Source organism: Lytechinus variegatus, chromosome 17, assembly GCF_018143015.1.
Source record: "Lytechinus variegatus isolate NC3 chromosome 17, Lvar_3.0, whole genome shotgun sequence".
NCBI lineage: Eukaryota > Metazoa > Echinodermata > Echinoidea > Temnopleuroida > Toxopneustidae > Lytechinus > Lytechinus variegatus.
The window spans coordinates 11,802,289-11,818,386 of NC_054756.1; the positions used below are offsets into that span (position 1 = coordinate 11,802,289).

The 16,098-nt window shown below is 35.0% G+C and overlaps 1 protein-coding gene across 3 annotated transcripts in view; it reads right to left on the bottom strand.

Moving 5' to 3' along the window:
- Positions 1-1,337: 1,337 nt before the first annotated feature.
- The window catches only part of LOC121431367 (sodium-coupled monocarboxylate transporter 1-like), a 39,137-nt gene continuing 24,376 nt past the window's right edge, over positions 1,338-16,098 (bottom strand). The window contains exons 9-15 of one of the 3 annotated variants that reach the window (XM_041628907.1): positions 14,808-14,875; positions 13,600-13,686; positions 12,535-12,755; positions 11,417-11,517; positions 10,655-10,782; positions 4,879-5,041; positions 1,338-4,652 (exon numbers count right to left, since the gene is read on the bottom strand). In XM_041628907.1, the coding sequence (XP_041484841.1) occupies positions 4,907-5,041; positions 10,655-10,782; positions 11,417-11,517; positions 12,535-12,755; positions 13,600-13,686; positions 14,808-14,875 (740 nt within the window). In that variant the 3' untranslated portion in view covers positions 1,338-4,652; positions 4,879-4,906. Of the gene's footprint in view, positions 4,653-4,864; positions 5,042-10,654; positions 10,783-11,416; positions 11,518-12,534; positions 12,756-13,599; positions 13,687-14,807; positions 14,876-16,098 lie in introns of all 3 variants that reach the window. The other 2 variants (XM_041628908.1, XM_041628906.1) reach the window with 2 other exon arrangements.

Here is a 16,098-nt window from a genome sequence, read left to right on the forward strand (position 1 = left end):
TTTAATCAGCAAGTGTGTCTCCACGCAAAGACTAGCACATACAAAACTTGCTGTTTCAATTCATGTGAGCAAGAGGGCCTTCAGTATAAGGCATGAGCAGACTGCACATTCAGACCCTTAACTCGAGTTAAAGGTTTGCACAGCAGACTGGGGGAGGGGAGGTGGGAAGGAGTAGATGAAAGAGGGATGACATCCTGAGACTGGGGATTATCGGATAAAATAAACAGGAATCATGAATATAGGATTTTGGAATTACAGGTAAAAGAAAGTAGTTGCAGCAAACATAGCAAACACATCAAATCAATTAAAAATCAATGTTAATTTGTCACCATATTATCATATCATGTACAATAATGTAAACTTCTTTTCGTTAAAGGAGAATGAAACGATTGGAACAAGATAGCTTGTGTGAAAACAGAAAAATCAAAGATTAACAGATCAACAAAAGTTTGAGGAAAATCGGACAAATGATGAGAAAGTTATGAGCATTTGAATATTGCGATCACTATAGCTATGGAGATAGCAAATTGGCAATGCGACAAAGATGTGTGATGTCACTTGTGAACAACTCTCCCCATTACTTTAGTATATATTTCACTTGAATTGCCTCTTTTATCACATCTATCCATAGATCATGTGTTCTTTCTACATGAGGGCATGTAATACATATTTTTTAAGAATATATCATGGATAAAGAGTTTGTGTCATCATAAGAAAAAGCAAAAAAGAGAAATTTTGAGTGTATTTTATAGTCCACCTAAGGGAAAGTTGTTCATCAGTGACATCAAAAATCCTTGTCGCATTGCCATTGGGAGGATCTCCATAGCATTAGTGATTGCAATATTCAAATGCTCATAACTTTCTCATTATTTGTCCGATTTTTCTCAAACTTTCTTTATTCTTATTCTTTGATTTTTCTGTTTCTACACAAGCCTATTTGTTCCAAAAGTTTCATTCCCCTTTAAGTCGTGAGTCTTAGCTCAAAACCGATAATTCTAACGCAAAAAAGCATATGTGGGGCAGTGTATTAATAATGCTTGGAAAAAAGCCTGACATTTGATGGAATTCCGTGCTTATTTTGCTCATTTCTAAGTAATTACACATTTTCTTCCAGCGCCATTTGGCACATATTTTTTTTCTATTTATACATACAAACACTTGGGTGGTAGTTTTATGGAATTCTGTTCGAACTCATTTTGATATCGTTATCACAACTGGTTTTTATCCTAAAATATAATGTGTTATAGCAACTGAAGATGTTCACAAAGTAAATGGTGTACTTGATATCACATAATCTTGATTTCAACAGCACAGAGGAGACAAAATGATCAAATAAGTAGAAAATGAAAAGAAAAACAAACTCCTTTATTTTTCATCACCTTCATCATCATTTCATTAAAGGTAAATTTTGTTGCGATTGTCAGTTTCAATGCAAAATGTCTTAGTTTCAAACAAATGTGTTTCCGTGTAAATTTCACTGCAAGTTCTAAAAGAGAAATTGGATTTAAAAAATAAAACGTATGGTATCACTGCAGTATTTACAAATTCACTTCCTAGTCGTAATACCATCGACCATAAACATCCATTACGATATTAAAAATACATGGGAGATTTCATTAAAAACACGGTTTGAAATATCAGTTAAAATTGATTTTAGAGTTCCTGTACCATGTCAAACTAGTGGTAAACACGCCGCGTCCGATGACGAAAAAAAAACAATGGTAAAGCATGACGGTAGACAAATACATTACAGACTAATTTGGCACCATTAATCATTTGCGTATCACGTTGCAATAAACATGATAAAAAAAATTACTTTGTTTTTGCTAGCCATCATATTCAGCACTTTTGTCGTGGATTCATAGTGTTTTCGATTAGTAGGAAATGCAAAGTTGATATTATTTCTTCATGCTTGTGATGCATGGCTCTCTTGGGGGCGGCGGAACAGCCCCTATTTTTCAAAAACCAAGCACAAAAAAGGAAAATGAAATGTATCATGAAATTGTGATTTTTCGTATGCTTCAATAGTCCCAAACAGTTTCAAATTCGTTCCTTGGCCCCTCTTGTTTCGTGAAGTTGTTTCCACGTGTCACCAGTGTGATCATTTTGCTTAACATGTTTGCCAAAATTCTTGGAATACATCTTATACAGTGTATGATCGTTATTATAAGTCAAAAGAAATATTTAAACACATAAAACATGAGGCATTTTGGTTGTATACCCTGTTTTGCAAAATATTTGGCAGCGGTAAAGGGTCTGCCAATCCTAAATGAAATAAGCAGCGAATGCTGAGATATATACTCTGACAAGCCGATTTGTCATTTAATCTTTTCTTCTTCTTTACTTGGATAATGCAGCTCTTCTTAACCAATGAATGTCTTGATATCCAAATAGTTTTGGAGAGTGTTTCATAAAAGGGCTTGTAGGACGTTTTATCCGACAGAAAGTCCTTTACTATATTAAAGGATAGCCAATCGATCTCAGGAAAAAATTGTCGGAGGCCCGTTGCAAGAAGGGTTGCGATCAGACGCAACTCAAAACAAATCTTACGCGACTTTGATTTTCGGACAAGCACCCGTATTCGGGAATGTGCTTGATATTTGACTTGCGATTAAACGCAACTCTTTCTGCAACAGGCCCCAACAGATCTGACAACTTGTCAGACAAAAACGCTCCCCTGGGGCCTGTTTAACAAAGATTTACAACTGCTGTAAGTTGTTGGCCATTATTGTAACCATCATGGAAAACCTGATTGTGATTGGCTGATGAGCTCTGTTACCATGGTACCTGGCTTAATGGCAAAGTTACGACAGTTGTAACTTTTTTGTGAAACCGAGTCTCAGTGTGACAGCCCCTTTAGGTTTAGTGTAGACTACCAAGTGCAACCTACAACACTTATCATGCTTATGTGTAATATTTCTTACATGTACGTTAAAGAAAGAGACAGAAGTGTTATTCAAAAATATCTGGATTATACTTATTCGAACTTAGCAGAAGCGATGACGTGAAGTAGGTATTATCTACACTGTCATTCATTATCATTTACATAATACATCTAAAAAAATCAAATACAGTATATACAATACTACATGTGCGATGTCAACATTTAAGTAAAGTTATTATACATAATACAAGCTATCAACAATTTACTTTAAAAGACAAAGTATTATTAACTGGTTTGTGCAATATTCAGTACCATCCTTCTCATGGCCATACGGTGGTAGCACACGAAGTATGGTGTGTAAATATTACATTGCAATTTCATGAATTTATTACAATATTCTCAAGATTCTCATAATTTGATATATTGTCCGTTGATAGTAAAAGAAAAAAGATACAGTATTCTCTATCAGTCGTGCGAAGCCAATAGCCGTAAAAATGTACTTCATAAAATATCTCCAGACATCCTGATACAAATTGATAAAATATATCATTTTAACCTATATATCAAATAATTCTTCATAAAATATGTCTTGGTGAGGTAGTCTGCTTCAGAGCGATTGTGGCTTCGGCCTTCTACAGCTACGCAAACATAATACTCCCAATTATGGTCATCGTCATCAACATCGTCGTCGTTATCACCATCATCACCATCATTATCATCACCACGACCGCTACCCCACCGCCATCACCATCATTATCGAGTTTATCATAACAATTATTTACATGTAATCGAATCAGTCAGAGGGAGAGGGGAGGAGTAAAACCTCCCAGTCTAATAACCTTATCCCGCTAATTCGATCTGATATCTATTCATTAAGAATGGTAAAAAACAGAAAGGCACTACTACTACAGTAAAAACAGAAAGGCACTACTTCGGGTATTTTTCTCAGTGTGGATTTACCCACAGACTGGGAAATTGTCATGAAACTTTGGCAGTTAGAAAGCGAGCGTCTGACCTCAAATAGCGCAATCACACACTCCACAATTGGGAAACTACCATTTTATGACTTGTTCCTCTTCCATTATTCGTACACTGCAAAATAAAATCCCACTACATCTCTACAGATATAGCACAACTATTTAAGAGATGTAATTTTATCTTCAAGAATATGCTTCATTATCTGGGGGCGTACAATAATTAAACAATATCATTACTGTCGGTTTTAAGAACAAAACGAACCAATGGTGGATCGAACTTTTTTATGTGCAAATTCATTGGTTAAGCATTAAATAAAAACCAGAACTTTTACCACGAAAGATTAGATATTTTACTTTCTAAACGGACAGAACAAAGACAATGTGCAAATTATCAAAGAATCATTGCGGAGCTGGCGCTACAATTTTTCCTTTCCACACAATCGCGAATATTTACAAGTCGTATCACTTATAAAAATTGACAGTCTATTATGATTTAAAATTGTCCATCACTTTAACAGACCGTAAAAGAAATGACACTGCGGACATTTCGAAAACAAAACTATGACCCTTTTTCTTCTCGTATTTCAATAGAAGGGTACCTGTCACTAATAAAATATTTCCCTTTCGTTTGGAAACCCTGGAAATAGAATAAAATGCAATATCTAAATTTCATATAGCGACCCTGATATTATTTAATGCACGTTGGCATTTTCTATTCCGATAGTCAGGTTGCACGAGCAACCACATGCACTGATATGTCCATCTATCATGTCTATCAAGGCCTGGTCACACCGCCCCAGCGTTGTTGGAGCGGTCGTGGAGCGGAGAGAAAAAAAATCATCACCGCTCGCCCCGTTCACCATTTTCGATTTCGATTGTTTTGGGTTTTTTTTTTCGATTTTTGTTTTCGATTTTTCCCCAAATTTGTGAGCGAAATTCGACCTTCTGTCCCTACCGCTCCACGACCGCTCCAACAACGCTCGGGCGGTGTGACCAGGCCTTACCGATAACATCACGCTCTGCTAATGAGACGACATGTCAAAGGTTAAAGTTTCGTGTCGTCATCGATTGGGCCTTTGCCGTTGGCGGCGGGCTCCTCGTTCTCGAGTTGAACGCCGTTATCAGGTCCCCCTTTGACTGCGGTATACTTGTGCTCATCATTCGCCTCGCCTTCAATGTCCTAACATATAGAGGAAATATAAATAATAGTGAGGATATATACGCTTTATATACACAAATGTGAACATTGAACAAATCGCTATACAGATTATCATTGCCATGGTTATCAGGCCCTGGCATGCCCGCACACAATGTATGCACCTTATCCACCCCCTGGGGAGCATCCAAAGGGTTTCCAAATTCAAATGCTAGGATATCGCATTCTCCCAAGAGTGGAGATTGACAATTCAATTCAATTCAATTCAAAAATGGTCTTTATTGATAATCAAACATGTTAACAATCATACATGAAAAAACAGCAAAAGCTGGAAAGATCATGCTTACAAGTTGGTTTTGGCACATTATTAAGTACATAGTAAAATGCATTAAAAACGGTTATACATTTAAAAGTAAATACATTTTAAATAAGGCATAAAAGACAATGAACATGATGAACGAGTGAATGTAATATGATAATGGCAGACTTGAAGGAGAGGAGACTGACACTTATTTAAATGACAAAAATAATTTTATAATAGGGTGAGGACCATTTGCATTGCCTTTCTTAGTCTACACACTCATCTTTTGTTGAGTATGTCTACCAAAAAAGGCAATGGACTGTTTTTAAATCTTGTTGTTCTTATTGGAAACTGTTGATAGTTGTTTGTACGACGAAGAGATATGTTTGTATGTTTTTTTCGAGGTAGCCATGTCTTACACAATGGATGAGTTGAAAGAGATTTTGCAAATTTTTTACTTAGTGTCAGTCTTCTCTCCTCAAGTGTTGGTAAATTACATACCTGACATGCATTTGAGTATGTAATGTAATTATGTCCTAAGATAATTTTACATACTCTCCGTTGTATTCTTTCAATAGTATTATTTTGTTTTGCTGTAAGACTGCTGTGGAAAACTGGAGCACAATATTCTAAAATTGGTCGTATATAACCCATATATATTGTCACTAAATCCTTCAAAGGTAAGTTGAACTTTTTCAGTTTCCTTAACATATATAATTTTCTATTGCACCTCTTAACCAAGTCATCGACATGTAAATTCCATTTCAAATCAGATTGTATAATAACTCCAAGAATTTTGATACTTTCTACATTATATAAGGCAGAGTTATTAATGGCAAGAACCTCAGGAGTGATGGGGTTTTTCATAAAAGTAATATGTAAAGTAAAACACTTTGAGGGATTGAGTGACATATTATTTGATTGTGACCAGGATTGCACTGAATTGAGTACTGACTGTAATTGCGAATTGTCGGTTGATTTACGACATTGTACTAAAGACAAATCATCAACATATTTAAAATAATGTATAGGAATATTTTCACATAAATCATTTACCATAATTAAAAAAAGGATCGGGCCAAGTCGTGTCCCTTGGGGCACACCGGCATGATTAACTTTGATATCAGAAAAGATTCCATGATATAACGTACATTGCTTACGATGTTCCAAAAAACTTACAATCCAATTTATGATCCATGGTTTTATGTGCATATTAATCATTTTTTTAATTAGAATATTGTGATCCAGGCGATCAAACGCCTTTTTAAAATCTGTACATACAACAGTGGACACAGATTTTTTGTTTTCTGCATTGTCATAGAGATGATGTAATAGACCAACAAGATAATGTGATGTAGACAATCCTGGTCTGTTACCGAACTGATGCATATCAATTTGTTTCTCAATGTCTTTCAATAACCATTGAGCCATAAAAGATTCGGCGAGCTTAGCAAAATGTGAAGTTAAAGATATAGGACGTAAATTATTGATGCACGGTGGATGAGATTTTGGAATCGGAGTTACTTGACCGAATTTCCACTGTGAAGGTACTATTCCTTGTCTAAAAGATATATTGAGTATCCTAGTAACCGGTACACTCAATTCACATGCAAATTCTCTAATAACACGAATGGGGAGATCATCTCTGATTGATGATTTATGTAATTGCAATTTACGCAGTTTGCAATAGACTTGCCAACAACTGATCTCAGGACTTTCAAACTGAGAAGGTAAAAAAGCTGGTAGTGATCCTCTATTTAGAGGAGAAAGATCAGAAGCGATTGACACAAAAAAATTGTTGATTGCGTTAGCTGCTTGTTTACAATATAGATCATCTTCAATGTCAACATTAGGAATCGTGATTGGAATAATGTCTTGATTACCATTCGTAAGTATTTTAATATGTCTATACCAGGCTGAAGGATTACTTAATTTTTCTTTTTTTATACGAGTATTGTAATAATTAGTTTTTGCAACGGAGATAGCTTGAGCAATTTTATTTCTTAAATGTCTCCAAAGAGTGTCATTTTGTTTTTTGAAAGCCTTTTGTCGGTCACGTATAAGTGATTTGATAAAAGGTGTTATCCAAGGTTTATCAGTCTGACTAATTTTTACTTCTTGCGAAGGTAAGTATAAATCAAGTTTATTTTTTATGCTATCGATCAACCTGGTATACATTATTGATAAATCAGACGTATTTAAAAAGACTTCTTCCCATGTTTGTGATGTCAACCATTGTCCAAACAACCTCAAACCACTATCCGTTAAAGGACGTACAATTCTAATTTTCTTATCAATAATTCTTTTAGAAATATTAGAAGGAAACCAAATAACACAGTTATGGTCGCTTCTGCTGACTGGCGGGAGAATAAAAACATTATCATAAAATTCAGAAAAGTTTGTAAAAATCTTATCAAGTATATTGTGCCCTCTTGTTGGTTTATTTACAACTTGTTTAAACATGTCATCATTTAGTATTTCTTGTAAATTCAAATCATTAAAATCACCAAGTACAGTTATCCCTGCATCAGGGTATTTCACAAGTAAAGAGTCAATTGTCGAGATAACATGATCTGCATAATCAGCTTCATTAGTGCTTCTTGGAGGAAAATAGAGTACACATAAAATGATACTTGAAATTTTCCTGGGTAAATGAGAGGGTCTCAACATAACCCATATTGCTTCAATATTCTCTGGTACTTTAATGTCAGTTAAAAGACGAGGATGAAATTCATGCTTGGCAAGCAGAGCTACCCCACCTCCTTGTCGATTTTTACGTGGTCTAGAAAAAGTTGCGAAACCATCTAAATGTAATAACTCAAGAGGTGAAACTTCATTTTCCCAAGTTTCTGTCAATGCTACTATATCAACACAATTTTCTTTCACGATGATTTCAAGCTCATCCAATTTGTTGTTGATCGATCTTGGATTTGTCAATAAAAATTTAGGTAAAAAATATCTACTGGTTTCACTTCTATGCAATTCAATTTGACGAAGATTAGGTGAATTAATATGAACTCCTTTTTTTCGCCGATATTTAATTCTCGAACGGATAATAACTGGTATTGTGCATTGATCATCATTACAAGCAATTTCAGGTGTTGTTATTGAAAGATGAACTGGTTGCCGCCCTATTGCGATCAGGTTTTTTCTCTTTCCTGCTCGTTTTCCACGATGGTGAAGAGGTTCCCGTTGAATACCAAGATCTTTGATGATTTTCCATGTTGTATGTGGTAGATGTAGTGATTGTTTATTTGTGTTCTGTAAGCCATATAATTCGGATGAAGAATAATGATAATTTTGATGATTGTTCCCAGTGACATTTGCTGGGCCGGGGTTAGGCTTTATATCACCGCATATTAAGAGTTCAATTTGAAATGATGAGTTGCTGTTACTGTAGTACGGAATACGTGTAGATAAGTATTTATGGTGAAACAGTTTAGATGTTGGAACCCAATTTGGTTTGTAACTTTGTAGAGAGCAAACAGGTTGGTAACAGTGTTGATTTCTGCACACACATAGTAAAGTACAAACAAATGAAATGATCACCACCGGCTTCATGCTGCATAAAACACAATAGCACTGGTCTATTCATGTTGAGACCAGTCTATGCAGTTCAAGGCTGAGTGGATATGCTGTAAGGTGCTAGGCTGGGTAAGAATGTGCAATGAGTGTATGAAGATGGCTGTCTTACCAAACCAATGTAGAGTGCAATAATAAATTATCCTTTGTACAGCAATTAAAACGTTGTTTACATCCACAAATGGCTCAAAAAGAAGCTACATTCCTCTAAATATCCAATAGATTGAGTCATTCCAGAGGATGAGTAGTATTTGAGATTAAAAGAAACACAATATTGGGAGCAATAATCAGCTGCCTGCCAGGCGCTTTCAACCTGTTATCCATGAAATGTGGATGAACGACTTGCCGATTAAGGACGCCAAGCTACGGTGGGATTCGAAAACAGTCCATCATGTCTCTGTGATTACATTTATCAAATTCATTTGTGAAAATAAACCATGAAATAAATCGGGTGGGGTGAGGTGAATTAGGGAAGAAAAATGCGAACAACACAGATATGATCGAGAGAAAGGGACTTGGATTGATACAATCTGAAAAAAGCCCCGTATTATATGACATAATTTATGCAATGAAGTGAGTGTTCATTGACTGCATGTTACATAATTTGAGATCTTTTCATCAGTACATTTCATTAAAATGTCAAGAGTGACTTTTCCATGCAGAAATTACAGCCAAATTTAAAGGGCAAGTCCATCCCAACAAAAACTTGATTTGAATAAAAAGAGAAAAAATCAAAATCGGATGTAAAATAAGAAAGTTATGGCATTTTCAATTTCGCTTCATTTCACAAAACAGTTATATGCACATCTCGGTCGGTATGCAAATGAGGAACTGATGACATCACTCACTATTTCTTTTGTATTTTATTATATGAAATATGAATATTTTGATTTTCTTGTCATCGTCATGTGAAATGAAGTTTCATTCCTCCATTAACACGTGGAATTCCATTATTTTAACATTTTGTGCTTCAGGCAAGGAGGTCCTAATCGTCAAATTCGTAAACATTGAAATATTGTATAATTAAAAAAAAAAAAGAAATAGTGAGTGACTTCATCGACTCTCTCATTTGGATGTAACTGGCTCGTTCATATAACTATTTTGTTAAAAATAAGCAAAACTTTGAAATGTCATAACTTTCTATTACATCCGATTTTGATTAAATTTTCAGCATTGTGCTTGTCTGATTTTTCTCTATTGATTCAAATCAACATTTTTCTGAGGTGAACTTGACCTTTAAATGACTCAGAACTAAACGTAGCAACAATTAACATTAAAAATTAATTTTACAAAAGTCAAAGAATCGTGTGAATGGGAAAACATGCAGTATAATTTTGATTTGATTTTATTTATTGTTTTCTTCTGCATCCATGATGCATTTTTCATAACATAATAAACATAATATGCTAACATTTTTTGGCATGGATCATGAATAAAGAGTATTAAAAAAATAATTCCAGACAAAAATGATTAACTATATGATATTCACAATTTGCAGGAGAAGGGCTGTCATCATCAGCAGATTGCTTGAAAAATGACAATCCCAAACTTATACCAATTGAATTAATTAATACATTTATAAAGCAGAATGGGCATATATTTTCAAATACGAAACATGAATTCATGCAATATTATAGTATGAAGATGAAGAATTTTGGCAAGTGAGCTACTCCTTCCTTGTTATACGTTAAGCCACATATAAAACCTAACCTGCAAAACTAAACAAACCCTATAAACTCTATGTTGTTACATACCTCTGGTGGCTGATAATTTTCCATGCCACATCTGAAGACTCGCTTGATCTTCTCTGGAAGGCAGCAGTACATGGTGTCAATCACGCTACAGAACAATATAGGATCCAACTCCTCTGGTTTGGTTCGACCTGCAATTAATGAAATCAATTGAATTCAATTTAACTCACATCTATTTCCCTTTGCTATAAATTCACATGACAGCAATCATTGAAATCGTTAATTTCACAACAAATATCATGAGCAGCAATACAGAAAAGGCTAAAAGGGTGCAGCCAGAAATAAAATTACCTTTACCTTTTAGGCCGAATCTGGTCGACCCAGATAACTGCGATAAAATAATTAGGATACTATAAACATTGTAAAATCAGACAATAAAAGAACAAACAGACACAAGACAAAACAAAACAGAAAACAAACGAAATAGAAGCCAATTTATAGTGTAGTAAGATCATTTACAGATTTATATTTTGTCCAAAGGAAGTTTACCATTAATACTTATAAGTTAAAAATATTTTCTGATGATTTAGAATTTCTCATCAAAAAACCCATTCAGAGTGACTCCCTTTTTATTTAAATAATCTTTATGCCTAAAATCGGAAAAAGAATTAGGAATTTATGTTCCATTTCCTCATTTACATTTGTATGAAACAGATTGTCAGAGAAGGTATTTAGAAGTGAAAAAAATGAGGAGCAAAAACAGCAATTTTTATCTGAACATTTTGCTTATTTAACCCCTTCGGTCCTCGGTGATATTTAACACACCTGTAATGAAGCTGACGATGAGGGCGACAGTAATTGTCACCAGCCAAGCTACAGCACTGTACCAAGAGTACGAGAGGGCGTAGAAGTCAGCAATGGGAGGTCTGAAAAATAAAATGAAATACATCGTCAAAATATAAATCAAGCTGATGATACATTTTCAATCTATCATTCATCTATTTTAGAAATGAAATTTTCAATCACTTTTACATGGAAAGAAAACAATTTTTTTAACAATTTTAGAAAAGAATTAAACAATTAAAAAAAATTAAACAATTTTTTAAACAATTTTTTAAAAAAATTGTTTAATTTTTTTAAATCAAATTTTAATCAAAAGCAATTTTTTTAAATCAAATTTAAACAAATTTTTAAACAATTTTTTAGACAAGTTTTTAAAACAATTTTTTAAACAAGTTTCAATCACTCTTGCATGGAAAGAAAACAATTTTTGTTTTTCAAACAATTATTATAAATCATATATAGTTCCTTATTCTAATCTTTATCTCCACTTTTTGCTCAAATTCATTTTAGTACACTGCATGAGTGCAGTGTGAGATATTTTACGATCCTACTACTACTACCTTATGTCAGATACATAACGCATGCATGTATTCAGTGATGTACAGTCTACATACAAAGAGCTAATCTGGTCCCTAATCTCACTCCTCTTAGAGTGAGACGAGGGACCAGTCATTTTCTAGTGGGATTTACATCTTTTGAGAGTGAATTATAGCTCATTTTAGAGTGAACAGTGTATATTTTCGTAATTTTTACTCCAAAAGGAGTTATCATGCACTCTAAAAATATGTGAATTCCACTCCAGAACGACTGGTCCCTCGTTTCACAGTGAGAGGAGTTTGATTAAGGACCAGATTAGCTCTTTTGCATTTTAGAGTGTAACAGACTTTGAGATTACTTAAGTCTTAAAATATAAATAATCCCTTTTAAACAAAACCATCATGGAATTATAAAACAAATCTACCGGCTTGATATTCAATGAACATTCATGAAATATTATGATAACACACAAAACATATTCATGTACAAAATATATAGAAGTTTAAGAGATCTTTACCCCCTTTTTTTTGGGGGGGGGGCACCAGTACACTTGTTGTGTTTACCTGTACGGATCCTCCATCATGGGCGTGGTTGCATTGAGCATCGTGTATGTGACCATTTCGCTGGTCCCCATCATGTCTGTAGTGTTGTACATAGTGAAGTTATCTACGGGGCAGCCAGCGGTCGATAGTGGTGGCTTGTACACGGGCGGTGGGTAGATCTGGGATCCGATCTTGATCCAGAATGAGACGAATAGTCCGGTGAAGAGACCGGTCAAAGCACCCTGTGTTGACGGAGAATAATCCGGAGATTGTTACGTCACAGGAACTGTGTTTTGTTTTCTTTTATTTCATTTCATTTATTCATTTTATTCATTTAAAGAGTACTCCGTATTTTATAACCAATAGTGCCTCAAGCATATTCATTTATTTGGCACATGGTAAAAAATATGTCGTGTAGATAAAATGCCTTAGCTTTAGAAGGTTTAAGGGAATCGAACCCCTGTCTGTCTTGTGCGTAGCAAGGCAGGGCCTGCGGAACGGTTTTTAAAGAGGGGGCGGAGGCTGACCATAAATAAAACCACAATGATATGGTAATATTTACATATTTTTACAAGGTTTAAAAAACATTAAATGGGGAGGGGGGCTCAAACATCTCAGCCCCGCGGCCCCTGCAAGCTGCCTTGGCCCACTCAGCCATGTCATCTCCTCACAGAGATACTGAGGGGCACATGATTTACAACTCCCCTCCCCCCTCCCCCGTGCTTGAAATGATTAAAAATAATTCAGGGGGTGGAAGGGAAAATTAAGAATCAATACCAATTAAAAAAAACAGTGAAAAGACGGAGGTTAGTTGTAGCATTATGAAATAACCCGAAAACAAAAAAAGATCTTGTGCAATGCCCCCCCCCCCCCGACCTAATCAAAACAGCTTGGTGCCGACCAGGCCAGGTATCCTGAGAATACACTTAAATGTGTTTTTTTCTTCTTTTTCAATCATTGACAAATATTTTTGTTTACTTTTTTTCAACTTTTAACAAAAAAAAATCATCATCAGGGCTACCCCCTCCCCCATCCCCTCCCCTTTTACCATGTTCGATGAACCAATCCTAAAAGGGGTGTACTTACGATAGAGTTAGTCCAAGGGAAGAACATTCCAGCGCTGAATAATCCCATCAGAGGTCCACCAATCATACCAAATATACTAAGAGCAGTCTAAAAGGGTGGATGAAAATATAAAAAGAGTTAATACAACAATAACAATAATTAGTCTTTTAATGTAAATCAAATTCTAATTTTAGTTTATTTCACTTCAACTTAACCTAGTTTAAAAACAGGGAACGATTAAACATATACATGCATTATGATAGCCATACACAATTAATACAAGGGCTGTTATATGATATGACAATACAAAGAGAATATGTGCACAGTTATGGTAAACACTAAATAATATGATAATTACATTTATCAATACTTATACCATATGAAGGTAAAAACTTTATGCAAAGTATTTTAGATAAGACATTTTGAATCAATTCAATTTTTATAATCAATAAAATTTGAGGATATTGAAGCATCGACAAAAAAAGCAGGTGATGAGTTGAAATGTGAAGTTCATACGAGTTCATCCCATTAACACCAGCTTATACCTTGGTCACATTTGCTCTACGGCGGCCGTACGGAGAGTCGAAAACAGCAGTTTTATTCATTTTGATTTAAACCACCTACATGTTTTTAATTGCCCGGTGTAGTTGGTACATAAATGTTAAAACGGCTGTTTTCGACTCGCCGTACGGTCGCCGTAGAGCAAATGTGACCAAGGTATAAGGAAAAGGCTCAAAATGCAAATTTTATCATGTTTTCTATTAAACAAAATGGAATTTGCAGGTGATATGGGTTCATTTTTCACTTTTATTCATATGAAAAAAAATAATTGAAAAGTTGTTCAATTCAATTATTTTATTGTCGTGTCAATTATTTTATTGTCGTGTTCATTGATCAAAAACACAAAAATTGTCCTCAGACTCTTATTAACAGAAAGTGCATTGAAACAAAAAATAAATTATATTTATATCAATATAAGACATGCACATAATATAAATATATACCCTGTCTGCATGGTTGAGCACCCAAAACACGACACCAACCACTGACCCACTGTATGAAACAAAGTGACACCAGCATGGAACAACGCAGTCTAAGGTGGGTACTCAAGCATGCAGACAGGTACCGGGAGCCATTACGTGGATACACGAAGTGAATAAATTCATTCTCATTATCAGTCACAAGTGATGGACTTATTAACCAAAATAAACAAAAAAAGAATGACGTACCTGCAAAATGCTGCCCATAACTGATGCCAGAAAGGCCATAGCAATGCACAGAATTCCATAAAATGCAGCTGAAATAAAACCAAAAACGAAACTATGATACAACATGGACAAATTAAGTTCTATCCGCGGATTTTATGCGACTGCAAGCACTTAAAAAATACGACAGAACTATATACCGGAAATATAAAAAAGAATTGCCGCCTGAAAAATTGCAAATACAAAGAATTTGAATCCAAGAGTTTTTAATACCAAAAGATGCTTTCACCTCAAATTGCGAAAGATGTAAACATTATTGAGATCAATGGCATCTAACATTGATTTGAATTCAATGCAACTCGTTATCAGAGAGACACTATGGCGTACAGATGACAGATGAGGGGGAAGGGGGCTTGGGGTGCTTATCTCTAAAAGATACGACCACGAAAACAGAAAGTAAAGAGAAAACGGTGAAATAATATGGTATCATTATCTGACTTGAACAGGCTGAATTTTTTTGTAATTTCTCAATTTGTTATGATGATTTTTTCGTTACATCTCCAATATCAATGAAATAATTTGAATTTACCGATTGAGGGCGTAGTGCTATTTTAGTCTGGTCATGGAAATCATGTCGTCTTTCCATAGTAAGGGCTGCTGTTTAATGCGTTTAAAGTCGTGAAAAGAGCCCAATGACGTAAGTATACTTGTTTATCTGAAAGTTTATTAGTTATGTTATCATTTAAGCCAAGTGGCAAGGTGAAATACGGTGTTAAGTATAGGTATTCTGTGTCAAATTTATGTTGGCCGAGTGAAGTAGTTCAAATGAAAACGTTGTATAGTGTACATGCATGCATTACGTAATGGAAAGCGTACAGTCGTATATTTATGTGGCGGTAGTTGTGTATGAAAGGCAAGCGATTTGAATTTGGCGCCTTCGGGCACGTGACGAATGTATTGCTATTAAATTGCTATTATAACATATGAAAGAAGTAAACAGACGCTTTTTAGAGACTATTTAATATATTTGCATTAAGAAAGTTGTTTGACAAAAAATTACTTTTAGGTGCATAGGCTAATTAGTGCATTGCATGTCATTAAGTATAGTAATTGATATGACCTTGAAACATGTCAAGGCCACTCTTAGTTATCTTCTTCTTCTTTGTTGTTCTTCCCACGGTATTCGAGGATCAGCGGCTATCCGCAGGTTGGTTGTTGTGTTGTATGAATCTGAGGCATTGGGTCATAACATTGGCAGCAAGAGTGTCAGAAAGGTGCAGGGAGGATAATAACATATTACTGGCAAGGATGAGGG